The sequence below is a fragment of the Poecilia mexicana genome, unplaced genomic scaffold (genome assembly GCF_051168715.1).
Source record: "Poecilia mexicana isolate PSO_F unplaced genomic scaffold, ASM5116871v1 scaffold_12, whole genome shotgun sequence".
Lineage (NCBI taxonomy): Eukaryota > Metazoa > Chordata > Actinopteri > Cyprinodontiformes > Poeciliidae > Poecilia > Poecilia mexicana.
The window spans coordinates 12550842-12568469 of NW_028263381.1; the positions used below are offsets into that span (position 1 = coordinate 12550842).

At 39.2% G+C, this 17628-nt stretch overlaps 2 protein-coding genes across 2 annotated transcripts; one reads left to right on the plus strand and one right to left on the minus strand.

The window, feature by feature from the left end:
* Positions 1–893: 893 nt before the first annotated feature.
* On the minus strand, positions 894–4272 carry LOC106917417 (ADP-ribosylation factor-like protein 3). Its single transcript, XM_014986370.2, has 5 exons — positions 4115–4272; positions 2808–2951; positions 2529–2645; positions 1446–1496; positions 894–1244 (listed from the first exon to the last, which is right to left on the minus strand). The coding sequence occupies exons 1-5, from the start codon at positions 4115–4117 to the stop codon at positions 927–929; spliced, it is 633 nt and encodes a 210-aa protein (XP_014841856.1). The 5' UTR covers positions 4118–4272; the 3' UTR covers positions 894–926.
* A 1148-nt stretch (positions 4273–5420) lies between these two features.
* Positions 5421–17243, plus strand: wbp1 (WW domain binding protein 1). Its single transcript, XM_014986369.2, has 4 exons — positions 5421–5793; positions 6723–6825; positions 8090–8257; positions 10622–17243. The coding sequence occupies exons 1-4, from the start codon at positions 5731–5733 to the stop codon at positions 11179–11181; spliced, it is 894 nt and encodes a 297-aa protein (XP_014841855.2). The 5' UTR covers positions 5421–5730; the 3' UTR covers positions 11182–17243.
* Positions 17244–17628: the final 385 nt, after the last annotated feature.

Genomic DNA, 17628 nt, shown 5'->3' on the forward strand with positions numbered 1-17628 from the left:
AACATAAAGTAATGCATCTTTTGTGATGTGAAAGAAAATAAAAGGCCCTCAGTTTAAAAAAATGAAATCTTAATCCTCATAGCATGTTGTTGCTACTGCCATGGCTTAATGTGCAGTGTTAGTTTTCCTCTGCACACAACGTTTTGAATGCATTTATAATTTGGTCTCATCTAACCAGAGCGACTTCTTGCATGTTTCTTTTCTGGATCCATGATTTAATTCATTTTGCCCAGAAAAATATGTTGAAACCTGAACATTGTTTGCTCATAATTCCAGTTCACATTTAGCTCTAACAAAGACATTAAAATCTGACTATGTTAGCCATCTGACTATCCTCTTTTAGTCACAGCATTCGTGGAAGTCTTTTCTCTCTTAATCTTTCACTTTTTAACTCGAAATGTATGTTGTTTAGACAAAACAGGCTATTCACCAAAAAAATTTCCTCATGGGGGTTGGATATTGTTTTAAAAACAAACTGTCTTTTATCCTCTTGACCCCTGAGCCTCACACTTTGAGTAAAATAAAATAATGGGGTTATGTTTTAATGCAATTAGGAGTATATCACTAAAAGTTGCAATAAAAGTAGAAGGTTGCATTTGCAATCCTGCATGATCTTGAGAAAATTTCATGAGACCAGCACTTCCAAGAGCGATCAGGTAAAAAAGTAGCGTAGGCTGAGGCAAGACCAATACTTTGAAAATGTGTAAGACCAAGGCCAGTTCTGAGTACACTTCAGGAGTGTTTGTAGAAGTGCGAAGCAGCAAGATGAGGACTACATTGCTGCAGCAGGCAGCATTGCAGTAGTTCTAATTAACAACAGGGTATTGATATCAGTAAATTGTAAATACAGGCCAAACTGGTTGATAGAAAGCTACCGTGAATAATTGTATATGATTAACAGAACTCGCCATATTTCGTCTTAATTCCTATGACGTCAAAGAAGCGCACAGCCCTATTCCGGGTACAAAAACTGACCGCAAAACACAGTTGTTGTTACTCAACAGCTCAATCCGTCTCGACCTCTGTTTATTTGTGTTTGCATGGCACACTGTATTTACCTGCACTCCTTCTGCAGTGAGTGCTGAGCAGGCCTGCACCTGCCACATGCGATCCCGGATCGTGTGCAGGTTGAGACTCTCCGCCAGCTCCGATGCCGGAGAGGCTGTCATCAGGTCTTGCTTGTTGGCAAACACCAGCAGCGGCACAGCTGCAAGCTTTTCTTCTTCCAGCAACTCGGCAAGCTCCTGAGGGTAAAAGAAAAAATGGAAACAGATATGCTTTGGTGAACCTCTTGGCATATGTTGTAATTGCATAAAGTCTTTTCCAACTAGGCCCATTCCTTAAATAACATAGTTTAAGTTTGTACTTCCAGGATGGCCTATACCTAATCTAAATTTCTATTTGTATTGCACTTTTTTTTCAAGCAGAAGTAAATTATGTCTCACCAAACTTGTCTCTTCGAATCTTTTCCTGTCTGAGCTGTCAATCACATAGATCTGCAATCCAGAAAAGGAACACATTAAAGAGGCATTATACAAACTTACCTCTCAGTCAGCAGACTGAGAAGTATTCTAAAGTAAATCCTGGCTGAGAAGCTTGTACAACAACAGTCATGTTTCCAGCTTCTTTTAAGATCGTTTCCACCAAGAACAAGAAAAGTTGAACCACAACCAACATTAGAGATGGTGATAGTAGCATCAAGATGTGGGCTGTTTTGCTGCCAGCAACACTGGTGCCTTGCACAAAGTGAATGACATAATGGAGAAGTACGGCTACATCTAAATTATTCAACTTCTCCAATCCAACAAACAGCTGGATGGTTGAAAATTGGACATAATTTGAAAGGTGGTCGATGTTCCAACAGGAAACTTGCTTTGACGTTTCCAAAGCAAGTCCGATTAAGCTCTTTGGAGACTATAGTTCTTGATATCTGAAGTGTATTTAGATATCAAGAACTATACCAGAAGCTTGTTGAAGGGTGCAAAAAGTTTAAGCTAAAAAGCAACTTGCTATGGTATGATTAAGCAAACATTAGTAGTGGTGTCTGTGTATTTTTCACCTTGGGTAGACCAGAGAAAGTCTACATTGAATAAAATATTTTGTAATATTCTGTATGATCATTTCAGCCTGAAAAAAAAAATGAAACTGAGTAAATTGATCCTTAAAAGCCCAAAATTAAGATGACATTCATGTCCATGATTAGTGTATGTAAACTTCTGACCAGCAGAAGACAGAATTACTTTTTTCTATTGCTAGAGCAGTGGTTCTTAACCTGGGTTCGATCGAACCCCAGGGGTTCGATGAGTCGGTCTCAGGGGTTCGGCAGAGCCTCTGCCGCGGAAGTAAAGTCGTGATGATGCCCCGTTTTGCCATCACTTGCTCCAGAGGATCATGTTACACTGCTTAGCCAATCAGTGCGCATTCATCGGTGAACGCGCATATGAAACTGGGGGGTTTGGTACCTCAAAAAAGGTTAAGAACCACTGTGCTAGAGTTTTCGCCGTATGAGAGCATCAGACTGAACCTACCAGTACATCAGTGTTCTCAAAATAATTCCTCCAGTAAGGACGAATCTTGCGTTGCCCTCCAATGTCCCAAACGTTTAATTTGAACCCAGAAGACTGCACACTCTTTATATTGAAGCCCTGGTGAAATCCAACATAGATTAAGTTTAATGGGTAGCTCAGCCTCTCACTAAGGAGGTGAACTGATGCATGACCTGACTGTTTGACTAGAAAATGAAGTAGTGGGTTCTCACAATTTGACATAAACAGTGTTTCTGTGTGTGCGTGTGTGTATCACTGTACTTGTGTGGGGGTGATGTGGCTGATGTCTTCAGCTGCCAGCTGTTTGAGCAGAGTGGTCTTGCCGGCATTGTCCAACCCTAACAGCAGTAAGCGCACCTCCTGCTCTGGTGACTGCTTTAGTCTCCGGAGAATAGACAGCAGGCCCTGCAGGAGGATCACGGCGAATATTAGAGACGGTTAAACCCCAGTGGGATGAGAGTTAATGAGATGACTTAGCTGTATCTTGCAAACTTTGAATAACCTCAAAAGCCAGTCTGGAAAAAATCAACTCACTCAACCAACAGCTAAAAACATCTACAGCGTGTTTGGAATAGATATTTTTGGATCCATTACAACTGTCCAATTAATCAAAGGATGCTATTTAATTCCGCATTCTGTTTTCAAGTCTCCGATTGGAAGATTTAACAAAAGCCTGAATGCCAAGTGGGAAAGTCTAAGATTTCTTTCTGAAACCTGTTATCAAAATCCAATCCAATACGTACAGAGAAAACTGTTGTTAGTTTGCTTCGCTAATAGCAGCTAGCCAGGTCACTGATCAAATCAATAAATATACCAAACTGGGGGTTTGAACTTGAAGCATTGAACATGAAGCACATTAAGATAGTTTAAGATCTTATTTCAAGAAAGGCAATTCAACCACCAGTGGTACTAGTAGCATAGGATGAGAACCATGGATGAAGAGAGCAAAGGATTTAGCTGTTAGTCTCTAAAGTCGTCTATAAATGTACCAGAAGCTCAAAGACGCTGTGCAGTTGACTGAGATTAGGCATCTATAGAAGGCAGCATGCTAGGCTTTGATTATAGCAGAGCAATTTGCTGCTGCAGAAATGCTTGATAATATGTGGAATAAATGTACTAATATGTTCAGAAGATATTTGTATGCATCAGTATTATAAAAGCTATTAATTTTGCTAATATATGTTTTTTTTTTTTTAGTTTTGACGGTGGTTTTATGAGTTTGTAGAAATCTAATCCGGTTAACTAGACTTTTATCGCTGCAGCTTTGACTTTACAGTCACAGTCACTTAATCAGATAAGTATTATTTTGTTAGTTTATCCAGAGGGATATCTGATACAATTTACCAAACAGATTCTTGAACTAAAGCTAGCACTGAGAATGGATAAAAGCCCCAAGTGTTTATGTCAGGCCAACAGAATCAACTCTGGTCTCATCAACCTTACCAAGACATATTTAGAACTCCAATAAATACCGCAGAACTAAATCAGCCCATAGCTATTAGAAACATGAGTTTGGCAGCCCGGGTTTTAAATATCTGCTCCTGCTGATAAGAATTGAGATAACTCACCATGGTGTCCACGGGTCCTTTTGCGGTTGTTGCTCAGTCTGAGTGGATTAACATCTTCCTCACCATGTGTCTCGGCTGAACAGCTGCCAAGTTTTTGTTTCCAGGGAAACTCTGACGTCTGCGTAAACAAAATGAAAAAGAATCTTCCTTTAAGAAATTTTGTTTCTTGTATTCTCATTATTTAGTGTTTCCTGACTGTACAACAACTGTTGTTCTGCTTCTTTCAATTGAGTCTATTTATATCACACCACATTATAGCTAATGTAGTCTCAAAGAACTTTAGCAGACTCATTTTATGTGTAGGAATATAAAAAGAAATTTAGTTTGAATTTAATCAAACCAATCCACTTCATTCCAATACACAGATTATTACATAATAATATCTTGCTTAAAGCATAAGCATATATTGGTCAATTTACACAAAAAAAGGTATACCACATTCGGATGTTACAGTTCTAAACACAGGCACTGGGACGTTTACTTCATGCATAACCTTTGTAAGAACTGCTTAGAGTTTGGGCTCAGGTTATGTAAAAACAATGGAATGTTTTTACAAGCCCATTTACCCTAAAGAGGAAACTCAAAAGTCCATTACTGCAACAGGGAGTCTCTCAAATGTCTAAATAGCAGTAAGGACGAAAAATTGTGCTTTCAAATTGGGTTTCTGACTAGGTTTCACTTTCGTTAGAAGAGTTATTTGGAAACAAAACAAACATGTTAACATAATATTTTTGCATTATGTAATTTTAATGAGTTGAGAAGGCTGCCAAAACTATATCTATTATATTACTTAATGATAGTAGTATATAAATTATTATAATTATGTTTATTATTTATAATTATTATTATTGTAATAATGTTATTATAGTATTAATAGTTTTAATAACATTTGTTTATTTGATATTTAGAAATGATTTGGTCTGTTATTATTTCTGCTCTGATTGTTTCCAATAATGAACTATTTGGCAATATCTCAGTTTTTGTTATTTATTTATTTATTTATTTATTTATTTATTTATTCATATTCATTATAAAATATAAAATATATCTGGACTATTATGCTTTAATCCATGTCTAATGTTTATGTAATCACATTTACTGGATGGAAATTTTTCAATATATATTTTAAGACAGGGACGTTTCTTTTTTTTTATGCAAGCTGTTTCCTTGTTGAAAAGGTTTTATAACACAAACAACGTTCAATTTTACTTTTTCTTTCTTTTGAAGGTATGTTGTGTATATTGAATTTCCCCACTGGCACAAAAAAAGAATTGCTCTATCCTGTTTTATTTCTTCTTTTTAGAGTTTAATTGACTTTAGAGTTTACCTGCAGTGATAATATATTATACAGAAACTTAGATCTATTTCGTAAAATCTTGTTTTCAATTTGGTTTTTCAAACACTTACACACAGCGCCCCCTACAGTTTAATACCCGTTCCAGATTCATATCCGTACTGGGGAGTGTTTCTCGGTCAAACAACAAAAACATGTCTGAGTGTGACAGGCTGAACCGTTAGTTGGTAGCTTTCAGCCACCCGCTGTCACTGCTGCTGGTCGTCGATCCGACCGATTGCTTTATGGTTCCTGTCGTGTTCACGGCAGATAACCCAGAGAGATGCCACAGAAAGCACTGGGATCCATTGTAGGTCTTCTTTGTACCGGGACCTGTCTGGTGCAGGTAAGCCCGTATTGTGAGCTCACCCTGTCGGCGTAAGCTTCCAGCCCAGACCGCTGCTCCGGGGCTTGGTGAAGGCCTGCCTGCGATTCTTTTTTTTTGTCTCCTCCACAAAGGAAACAGGGCACGGTTCGCTTTCTGTTTGCCGTGGGTGACGTCAGTTAGCAAAAGTTTCCCATCATATTTTAAGAGTTATTGTAAAAACTAGAATTGTTTTCTATCTAAAGTGCATTCACAATGGTATTTCAATGGCCCATTTCGAGAGTTAGAACCCAAGGTGTTAAGATTAACGCTAGCGGTTTGGCTAACGGGTACCCGGCGAATCGACATATTTATTCATAGCTGCTGATGTTAGCTTGGCAGACTGAGTAATTAACTGAACATTTCACCTTAAATAAATGTTTTAACTTAGTACAAGCAATTTGATAAGAAAGAGACCTCATTCAAAGGTACTCTACAGTATAAATATATTTGAAACATCTATGTAATAGTTAAACAATAGTTGTGACAGTGAAGGAATTTCGTTATCGCGTATTTTCTAAAAATCTTATGAGCATAAAAAAATAAAGCCAGACTAAAATATTTTAACCCTCGGGCCTTTTTAAAGCAACTATTGTGTATTAATTTGGCCTTTAGCTAAACGAAACTAATGTCACTCAATTTATTTGCAATTTTAAAAAGCATTTTTTTTCATGGTTTAGCTGTGACTTTTATTTAACAACCTTCTGGCGAAAGTGTTAGCATTTTTGGATTTACCACAAGAAAGTGCATTTCACATACTTAAATGTACAGTTGACAGACATGTCCAACTTTATAGAAAGTGACATTGAAGTGACAACGAGAAAGGACAAGCTTGCTGGCCTTGTATTTGTTTACTTTTCTATATATTTACTCTGTCTTCCTCTGTGTCTACCTCTCCCTGTGTACTGAAGGGAAAGGAGTTTTGTTCGGGGGTAAATAATGAACAGTACCGCTGTGAGATGGGTTACTGCTGTGGGGAGACAGAATGCTGCACGTACTACTACGAACTATGGTGTAAGTACAAATGTGTAGTGTGCGCACACTTTTTAATGTGTGACTACTAAATGATAAAAAAGAATACACGTTTTTTGCCAATGTTGGTTCTCTGGAGGGACTATTAAATTGAATATAGAACCTGCTTTGTGATTGAATCAGGCGCTTTCAAGGTTCCTTTTCAGTCTGAGAAAGTATGGAGTTTAGTGTTTTTAAGGTCTGGACAAGTATGGAAAAATATTTGTATTTCCAGAAATTTCTCTATATCCCATTTTCTGAAAGTAGTCCTGCTTGTTCAAACCATCCATCAGTCTATCCATTGTCCTTGCTTGCACCTTTATTAATCTCATTTACTTCACATGCACTCTTTTTTTTTCACTATCTATCCTTACATTATATTGGCTAACTATCAATCCATTATCATTCTGTTCATTCAGAAGATGAAAGTCCATCTTTCATCTTTCTATTTTTTTCACTCCTTTATCTTCACATATTTAGTTTTTGGTATGCTCCACATTTAAAGCCAGACACCCTAGGAAGGTTAAAGTACATTTATAAAATTAAATTAATCTAAAAAGAATTGAGAACACATTTACATTATATCGTATTACAAGGATTGCTTTCCTGGACGGTCCGGAAAAGTCGATAAAATTATTACGTCTCACCTGATCTTTTTTCAACTTTGGATAGATGTAAAAAAAAAAAAAAATTTAAAAAAAAAGTTATAAAAATCTAGGAGTTTCTATGCTTTGTGCCTGTGCCATTATTTAAAAAAATTACATTTTAAATTTCGGTAACACTTTATTTGAAGGGGGGTGAATAAGACTGTCATGACACTTTCATTAACATGTCATAACACCTGTCTTGAACATGAATAAGCCTTCATGAATATTTATGACTCTTGTCATAAAGCATCATTCGGTAAATTATGACATTTTAATACAAAGTTGACATTATTCAAAATGTCTTTGTCATGACAACTTGACATTAACCAGGAAATCATTACTGATATAAATTTGTTATAAAAGAATTACTGATTGCACTTTAAAAATTAGGTAACTTTATGTTATTAAAGGTAAAGTTTAATAACTTTAACAAATAAAGTGTTACCTAAATTTCTAACAAAAGAAAAAAACAAGAGGTGTTTTAAATTGATTTCAGTTCCCTCTCTTTAATTTCTTACAGTAAAATTAAAGATGTTTTACTCCTCACTAGTTGTTTTAGCTATGCATAACCCTGCACGGTAGCGGTGCTAAGATTAAACTGAGACTGCTTCTTCCCTCAGGGTTCTGGTTGGTATGGACTCTAATCATAATGCTCAGTTGCTGTTGTGCCTACCGACACCGGAGAGTTAAAATGCGTCTACAACAGGAGCAACGGCAACGTGAGATCAGCCTAATGGCCTATCAGGGTGCTTCCAGCTCCTTCATTACGCCGCCACCTCTCAATTTAAGTAAGATTGTGATTTATTTGTGGTTTAGAATGTTTGTGTCAAACACGCTGCCTTGCAAAAGTAAATACTGCACACTCCTTCTAAGTTTTTCCACATTTTGTCATGTTACAACTGCAAACTTAATTTAATTGAATTCTTTTGTGAATTTCTATGGTAGAACAACACAAAGCAGTGCATAACTGTACGTGGAAGAAAACCATATGGCATGGTATTCCACACTTGTTACAAATAAAGATCAGAAAAGTGTGGAATGTATTTGTATTTGTTACTTTTCAGATTTTCAACCCTACATGATGCTTAATGTTTGTTTCAAGCCTCGAAAAGGAACACAGTGTAGATAAGATCAAAATTTTAATTTTAATAATATGCAAAATACTAGGTGTGTGAGGCGAGGCTAACACTAACACCGCACAGAACCCTAAGCACATCAACCTCACCTTGAATAAAAACAAAATCATATAATTTTCCTTACAATTATACACTGCATGTTGGTTTTTACAAAAAGTCCTAATGAATACATTGAATTTTGTGGTTGAAGGATGACAAAAATATCAAAAAGTTGAAAGGCTGTTAATACTTTTGCAAGGAATTATTGTAATTTCTGTTTTTTGTTGCCTCACATGCCCAAAGTTTATATCTCACAATTAATGTGCATATTATTTCTGTTTCAGTGTATGTGTCTGTTGATTTTTTTTTCTTTGCCAAAAGATCTTCTTTCACATTTACCTCTGTATACTGAACACAGATCATGAGATACAGACTTATAGTCAAGTAATATTAAATCTCTTTCGTGACAAACTTTCCTGATGTACTTTACTTTGACTGCACCTTTATTACCGTATCTCGACATGCTTTTATCAGTTCCGATACCAGAGGTCGTCGTTTTCTCTTGATTTTTCCTGAGCCAAAACCTGATATTTATCCCGGTCTTGTCGCACTCGACTGCAAATCTTTGTGTTTTGAAGACTTGTGGCTGAGCTGAAACTGCAGCAGTGACAGGCCAGCAGCAGAGACGTCGCCTTAATGTCAGTGGTCACTCTAGGCCTTGGCAGCAAAAAGGATATCATGTCCAATAATATCACAAGTGGCAGTTGGACAAGCTTCCCGTTTGTCGGGGTGTAAAAACCCACAGTGAGCAAGCTTGATTTCAAGTCAAGAATGACAACTCCAACCTGCGTGCATATGTAGACAGTGACTCGCACAGAGACACTCTCGATGTCTAGCAGGCCTTCCGTCCGTCGTCCAGTAAAAATGGAGACAACTCATCTTTTAAAAAAACACTGCTTTATCAGACTGTAATAGTATCCACAATAAGTTTAATGAAAACCTCAAACACTTATAATGCTCTTGTTGTTGCTCTGTTGGTAAGCCGTAATTGAGTTATTTCTTGCACAGTGTTCTTTGCATCTTGCTACAAACAAGTCAAAGCAGCATTTTTTCTGAAAGTGATGAGTGGCACTCTATTAAAGTATTAACCAATTAAGTTACAAAGCCACACCCTTCATCTTTTTTGTTTTTGTTTGTTTTGCTACGTGAGCAGTCTTGGGTAACTAAATTTCCTTCGCCCGTCGGCGTGGGGAAATTCACAGGGATCACCACCATCTTTGGCTGTCGTAAACAGCCGACTGACACACTGGACGTGATGGGGGAGGGGCGCGTTGAACTCTTGGCTGAACACAACCTGAGGGAATGCACTTTGCTGCAGTAAAAGAAAACAAAAATCTGCAAATGCATTATGACGGAAAATTTCAGTAGATTTGAAAAGGAACGGGTGAATTATCTGCAACCAGCTTTAACCTGAAAAGCAACTGATGTTTGACCAGGACATAGGTAAAGGTGCAAAATTTGCAAAACAAACAATGGATGCAAAAACAAAACAAATGAGCAAGCATTATTAATGTCTCTTTGCTTGGCATTCATGTGAAGCATAAACCCTAGAAAAATGACCAGTACATCCAGCTGCTGGAAAAAAAGTTTATAATTTCCCTATGAAATTGTAATTAGATCATTTTGTCAATATTATTGACAAAATGCCTGTCGTTATCTATATATATATATATATATATATATATATATATATATATATATATATATATATATATATATATATATATATACTCACTTCCTGTTTTAAAGGGAGATGTGGTTACAAATACTTTCTTATTGTTAAAATGTGCTTTTAAAACTATACCTATGCTTTGAAAAACTATCAAAAGTTAGATTTATTTGTCCTTTTCTTTATTTATTGCTTTTATAGGAGGCCAGCTCAGATCAATTTATATCCTTTTCCTTTTTAATTCCTCTTCTTTTGACCAACGTAGTGAAGGACTAAACTCCTACAGCTTCTTGTTTTATGATCCTCAGGGTTCTGGAATGACTGCAAGCTTCCCGACTACGAAGAAGTCGTGGGTCACCCCCCGACCCCGCCTCCCCCGTACTCCGAAAACCCTCCCGAGTCAGCTCCGGCTGCCGCCCCTCAAATAGGCCAGACGGTTTCTGTCTCCGTGCCACGAATGTTCCCTGACGGAGAGCCAGCGGCGCACTGTCAGGCATCGGGCATCTCGTCAGACGAGGGGGCAATGTCAGAAGCTGACCAACCACAGAGCCGGGGAGAGGAGAACGTAGATGTTTTGCTGTCTGCGGCAGCGGCAGCGGAGGAGGGGGAAGATGAGGAGGACGACGAGCTCCTAACCCGACGCCGGCACGTGACCGGCGACTCGGGGATCGAGGTGTGCGTTTGCCAGCTGGACGTGGACGAGGGCTCGGGGCCGGAGGAGGAAAGCGACGAGGAAAACCGGATGTGCAAAGGTGCCGGCAGGGACTGCTGCTCCGGACGCCCGCAGGAGACCTTCAGGCAGAAGGAGTGCGCCTCGGAGCTGCCCGGCCAGTCCGCCAACACCAGCACTGGAGACCACATGGTGTGATCCACAGCATCAACAGCCAGCAAACTAATGCAGCTTCCAGCTTCACACAGGGCCATAACTATCGCCATCGTCATTGGCACAGGGGGGAAATGGCTACACTTTATTTCCCTGAACTAATATTTGCGAAATGATGATAATGTTAACTAATCAGTTCTGGCTTTTGTTTAGGATTAATACAGTAACGATGTGGGCAAGGCACGGCTTATTCCCTATACTTCTCTTAGCTGGGGGGCCGGGGAGGAAGATCCAGCAAACGTTCTGCTTCTCTGTCGGGTATATTTCTACCTTCTGTTCGGCGTGAGAACGTCACTGAGTGGCGAAAAAGAAAGGAAGCGGCCATTTTGGACTGAAGGCAGAAGTGACCGTTTCTCTCGCCGCCACCTGCAGCGCTGCTTTCACATTTCTGTTCCAAAGCCCTCGTAGGTCAGAACATTTCCGCCCTGCCCTCCCAACTGAGGCTTGAAGCGTGCCGCAAAACACGGCAAAGCGACGTTTCTCGGGTCTCCCCCAAGACTGAGCATGTTTGAGGGAAGAACAAACATTTTCAGCAATCAGCTTGATCTTGCAAAAATTAGAATCAGCTTATGTTGGGGTTTTTTTTTTTCTTCCCAAAGCCGTTTAATGCGTTTAAGTACTGAGTGCTTGCTGTGAAATCTAGGCCACAGCTGCACAGTGATGTCATCTATGAGGTCATGGCCACCCATGTTGGGGCGGAGGGGCTGAAAACACTTGAGCGGAGAAGAGGTCCGCTTCTTGTGTTTTAAATGTCACGCTGTTTTTTTTTTGTTTGTTTTGTTTTCTTTCTTTCTTCTCTTTTGATATCATAATGTTGTCACCAGGGCTGCTTGGTATCTAATTAGAATGATGAAAGTGGTGCTCGGCATTGTAGTGATTTATTGATTGTATGCATGTATGCATGCGATCTTCCCCTACTTCAGTTCCCAGCTGCAGTAAATCCCTTGTACTAACAACATGGGCAGGTCTTTAGTCAAAAAAAGGTCTTGAGGGGAGCTCTATGTTTATTTAACTTGTTATCGCTGAGGGAATTTTTATCACTCAGCATGTTGTTTTTTTTTTTTTATGTCAATACTGAAGGATGTAGTTGCTCTTTGGTTCTTTGCTTTTTCATCACATAACCAGCTCTGCTTTAGTAAATGCCACAGGTGTCCTGATTCCTTGCAGCAGATTTCCTGGATGCGGTTGTGTACGGCTGACGGTGCAGTGACGAAATTATGAGATATGCTTTTGAGATCGGTGAGGTAAAAATTCAAAGCACTGATTTTGATGGGGTTTTTTGTTTTGCTTTTTTCTTTTTGCACGAGGCATGACTTGGTGTTTTATATTTGAGTGAATTAGCATATTCCGTCATTTTTAATACTTGCTCTGCTCATCACGTCCAACGGTCTTACCCTACGGTGGCCGAGGAACTCAGTTTAAATATTTTTAGGGATAAAGCGGTGGAGCGATTCCTTTTTCGATGTCTTGATGTAGTTTTCTTGATGAGTGCTAACTAGGTAGCTGGTGCTGTCGTGGGTTTCTGTTCTTTCTACAGCTGCTGTCCGTGTCAGGGATTTGCAGTGGCATTTTTCCACTGGCAGCAGAGGGCCAGTACATTAGCAAGCTGAGATGGTTGCAAGCTCTGCTCGGCAGTCGATTTGGTCTTGGCACGACCACAGAAATGCTTGCAATGAACTGCATGTTCCGCACCAATGCATGCGGCTTGTTTTCCCGAACTGTAGTTTGTCCGCTTGGAATATTACCCAAACAAAAAAAAAACAAAGATGCGACAGATGGGGAAAGCCACGGCGTAATGAAGTTCCTACTCTGACATTCTTCAAGTTATGGTCAGGAAATAAACCTTAAAAGAATGAAGTTTGGGGGAAAAAGAAAAAAAAGATCAAGCTTTTTATACATCGGCTCTGATTGTGTGTAAAAACTCAGGTCACCTGACAGGATAAGTGCACGCATGCACCCACAATGCAATGCTCTAAGGCTGCTTCTTTGGCAATATCAGTGGCTTTAATATTCCAACTGGGCATGGGCGGCTAGGAGATTATCATGGTGTGAAATATAATGTTTTAAGAATATTTACACACACACAAAAAAAACACACCTGCTAAATTTAGAAGTGAAAAAGCATAGCAGCTCTTTCCTTACCAACTGAAAAGCAGTGTGCAGCAACAAGTGGGGGAGGGGTTTTAATTGATCACAATACGATTGGAAAAGCTGCACGAAACTTGAGCCTTGATCTCGATAGCTGGTCCATGCCTATTTGTTTGTTTTTTTTTAAATGGGTTCAGTGCCTGAATCAGACGACACCAGTCCGACTTTTGTACAAGAAGTTTACACCATGGCTTCATAAAGAGGAGGAACTCAAACACTTCAGTGTTGCTTGAGAAAAGAAAAAAGTTCTCCTATTATTAGTTCCACACAAAACACATAAAGTCATTTTGTTTCTGCACATCAGAATGAAAATGTTTCCTCTCTTCATTGGCCTGCAGCAGCTTTTTTTTTTTGTTTTTGTTTTTTTTTCCTCTAGGTTGTGGTTGGTTAGGTTAGAGTGCTGCTGCGGCTAGAATGTAGCAGAGGAACACGGCAGAACATGTCGGAACAGAACGATGCACACCACGCACCGCGGGCTGAGACTATCAAAATGTTCCCGGTCCTTTTGTTGCGATAGTGCTGCGTCACCTAACAGGTGCTTGAACGTGAAGCCATTCTGACATGACCTTTGCAGAGGAGTGGTTGCAATGTGAGCATGCCTGCACACCCCTAAGCAGATTTCATAAACAGTGTTTTATTTTTTATTTTTTCTTGACAGCATACCTTAAGCTGCCTTGTTGCATTTCTATAGAGCCGATGTCTTGATTAGAGCTGCACAGATAATATATATAACCTCTGTATGTGGAAACTGGTGTAATACTGCCTTATTAGAGTAGATGTAGTCGTCTTTTTTTTTTCTTCTTTTTTTTTTATAAATCGTAATATTTGTGCAAGCATGGTTGTATTAGAGAGCAAAGGAGCACTGTTGTGTCAGTAGAAAGTAGCATTTAATCTCGTTCTGGAAACGTTCGCAGGCTCTGTGCTTAGAGGATGTGGCGTACATTTAAAAGCCACCGAACTGAAGTGGTTTTGTTGCTGAGAAGTGGTTGTTGAATTTAAAAAATACTGTGTGTAATTATAGCTGTGGCACTGATGAGATGTGTTCAGACCAGATTTGTTGTGCTCAGTTTTGTTTTTTGCTTCTCTGTGCTTTAGATTGAAGCACGAGGAAGCAAGATTGTTGCTGTTACTGTTTTATTTTTTTATTTTAATTTTATTTTATTTTTTGGAAATGACTCACCGTTGTTCACAGTGCCTTGCAAAAAATATTCACATCTGCTGAAGTTTTCCATCCTCTTTCATCCAACAACCATAAATCGTATTGTGGTATTTTATATCACAGACCAATACGAAATTGTGCATAATCCGAAGGAAAAACATGTATGGGTGTCTAATATCTAGAGATTTTTTTTCACCGATTCTTTGCGGATTAAGTAGTGATTTTTATTCGTTTGTTGTTGTTTTTTTGCCCAGACTTTAACTGGACCATTCTGTCACATGAATATGCTGTGACCTAAACCATTCCACCGGAGCTCTCGCCATATCTTTAGTGTCGTCTTGCTGGAAGGTGAATTTCCCCCTGTCCAAAGTTTTTTGTTTGTTTTGGGTTTTTTTTTTTTTACACTTTTTAACAGATTTTTCTCCAACTCTGAACTGCCTCACTGGCCCAAAGCATCCCCACACTATGACGCTGCCACCACCTTGTTTGGCAGTGGGAACGGCACGTTCAGATCGCTGCGTCGTTTATTTTCCACCATTCTGGTCCCACCGGACCAGAACCTCTCCTTCCACATGACCGCTGCATCTCCTGCACGGCTGGCTCCTCATAGAACCAGGTTCTGAGGCCTTTGGTGAAATTATACTCAGGTTGACTCTGTTTACAAAAGGATGTGATTTCAGAAGGTCATTGGTTGTACCCTTGATTAGAGGTATCGGAGAAAATGCATATGGATACCTCACGTTTTTCAAATCTTTTGTTTGTAAGAAGAAGAAAAAATAATAATTTGAAGTCCTCCTTTCACTTCACAGTTATGCACTACTTTGTGTTGGTCTGTCATAAAGCATAAGGTACCTTGAGGTTTGTGGTTGCTATGCGGCAAAACATGGAAAGCTTCAAGAGCTATGGATACAAGGCATGTTGTACATGTACACATTTAATACCAGTTACAGCAGTGGAGGGCAGTGAGGTTAGGGGCTCTTTTGTAAATCCCTCCTTGATTTTTACACATTTCCCGAGACTAAGGGCTAAATATTAATCATAAATTGTCATCAGACGTATGCTCTACTGAGCGATTAATCGGTTTTGTTCTTTTATTTTTAATTTTTCTCAAACCACAGTTACAGTGATCCACTATCTGAACACAGAGATGTGTAAAGTGAACTTTGGTTGTTTTCCAATGTGGTGGAGCTCATATTTATATATTAACCTGTTGTATATGAACTTGTGTGTGTGTGTGTGTGTGTGTGTTCTTTATTTTAGGCTTTGTCCTTGCCTTCTTGTTTTGTCAACCTTAACAGAGGTGCGTGATGGTCTCTCCTCACATGTTATGTTCACACTGAAAACACACGTAACCGTCTGCATGCGTGGATGTGTGTGGAGCGTCACCGGTGGACTGTAACTCCACCCTCAGAAACTGCATTTGCTTGTTTGCCTCCGTTTGCGCCACCTTCCCGACGACAAAAAAAAAAAGGGGGCACATCCACCCACGCAGATCTGCAAAAGGCCTTCGTCATTTCCACGCTTCGCAGGTCGTCCACGGGTCGTGCCCAAGAGGTCGCCCCGACCGTGGTCTGTTCAGTTTCACTCTCAGGGTTATTATCGTGGAAAAAGCAGAGCGACAACAGATTTCAGATCACCGTCTCTCAAAAAGCCAAAGGAAACGTTTCATGATTGTCACGTGTTTTGATGTTCGCTCCCCCCGCCCCCTCCCGCCCTCCTGCATCACGCATCTCTGTGAACTTTACTCAACTAGGCTATGCAAAAAAAAAAACCATAAACCTACTGTTATATGCTGCAACCCCCTTTCTCCGTCAGATGTCCATGGGCACCAGTACGAGCAATATGACTGTCAGCACTTGTGGCACTGCGCTGTACTGTAATCGATCAGTCTATGTGTATGTATTTTAAAAATAATGTACTTGTAATGCTACTGCAATGTCACGGTAACTCTGTAAGCTTCTGTATGCCGAGGGGTTTTAGTTAAAAAGCGTATGTTTCGTACCCTTCTTTTATTTTGTTTTTGGCCGTTTGTTGTATCTGCTGCCCAATGACTTTCCACTCTTGACTCATGGATAAACTCTGGATAAACCACATGTCAAAGCTGCGCATGCTCAAAGAGAAATGTTGAAAATGTTCTTTTTGCTGCTGCCGTTCAGAGCAGCTTTCTTCTCGTTTTTCCGTCTTTATGAACTTACAGAGAATATTTAACCGTTGCCTTTAATCCTCTCAATACAGCACCATGATTTTTCTATAATATACACATGAAAGACCTCACCATGGAACACAGTTGGCTTACATTAAACCAGCAGATTTTAGGCTAAAGGGCCATTCAAAATGAGTCCTCAACATTTAGCCGAAAGAAATATCTAGGTTGTCAGTGGGATTTTTTCTACAAAAATCTACAAATTATGTTTTTTTTTCCTTCTTCTAAAACATAGGTAATACCAAACACAAGGAGGTGCTGTGGTTAGGATGGGTTTTTTTTTCTGTTTTTGCCAAAAATGAGAAACATGTAAATCTGAAAGGGAAGCAGCCATCTACGGAAAATCCACTCTTTCTACATTGTTGTGCTGGTAACTTTTAAAGAAGCCAAATTGAGTAAAGTGGAATACAAGAAAAAAGAAAAAAAAGAGCAATGACTGAGATGAAATTGCTTTGGTTTTTGGTTACAAGTCTACTGTGTACTGTCTGGGTCATCGTTTGTATTTTATTTTTTTAATAAAACAAACATTGGCGCTCTGCTGATTGTCTGTTTTTCTTGATTTTAAATCCTCTAAATTTAACTACAAACTCTGGTTTTACTGTAATCTATGCACTGCAACTCAAAAATACCCCAGGCAGACCCAAACATCTGATTGGCTAACCTGCGTAGTATCTCAACCAATCACCTTGTTTACAGCAGTGTGGATAAACCCACCGACTTTATGGTCAGACTAATTGACCAAATGTGATGTCCTGCAACACAGAACCATGAAAAAAAAGAAATATAAATAGTGATATATGGACACAAATTCTCAGATTTATAATTATATATTAAAAATTTCTGAAACAAATATGTGGCATGTTTATACTTTGATACTGTTTACTGACAATATGAAAAGAAATAACAGTTCCTTCCCTGATTT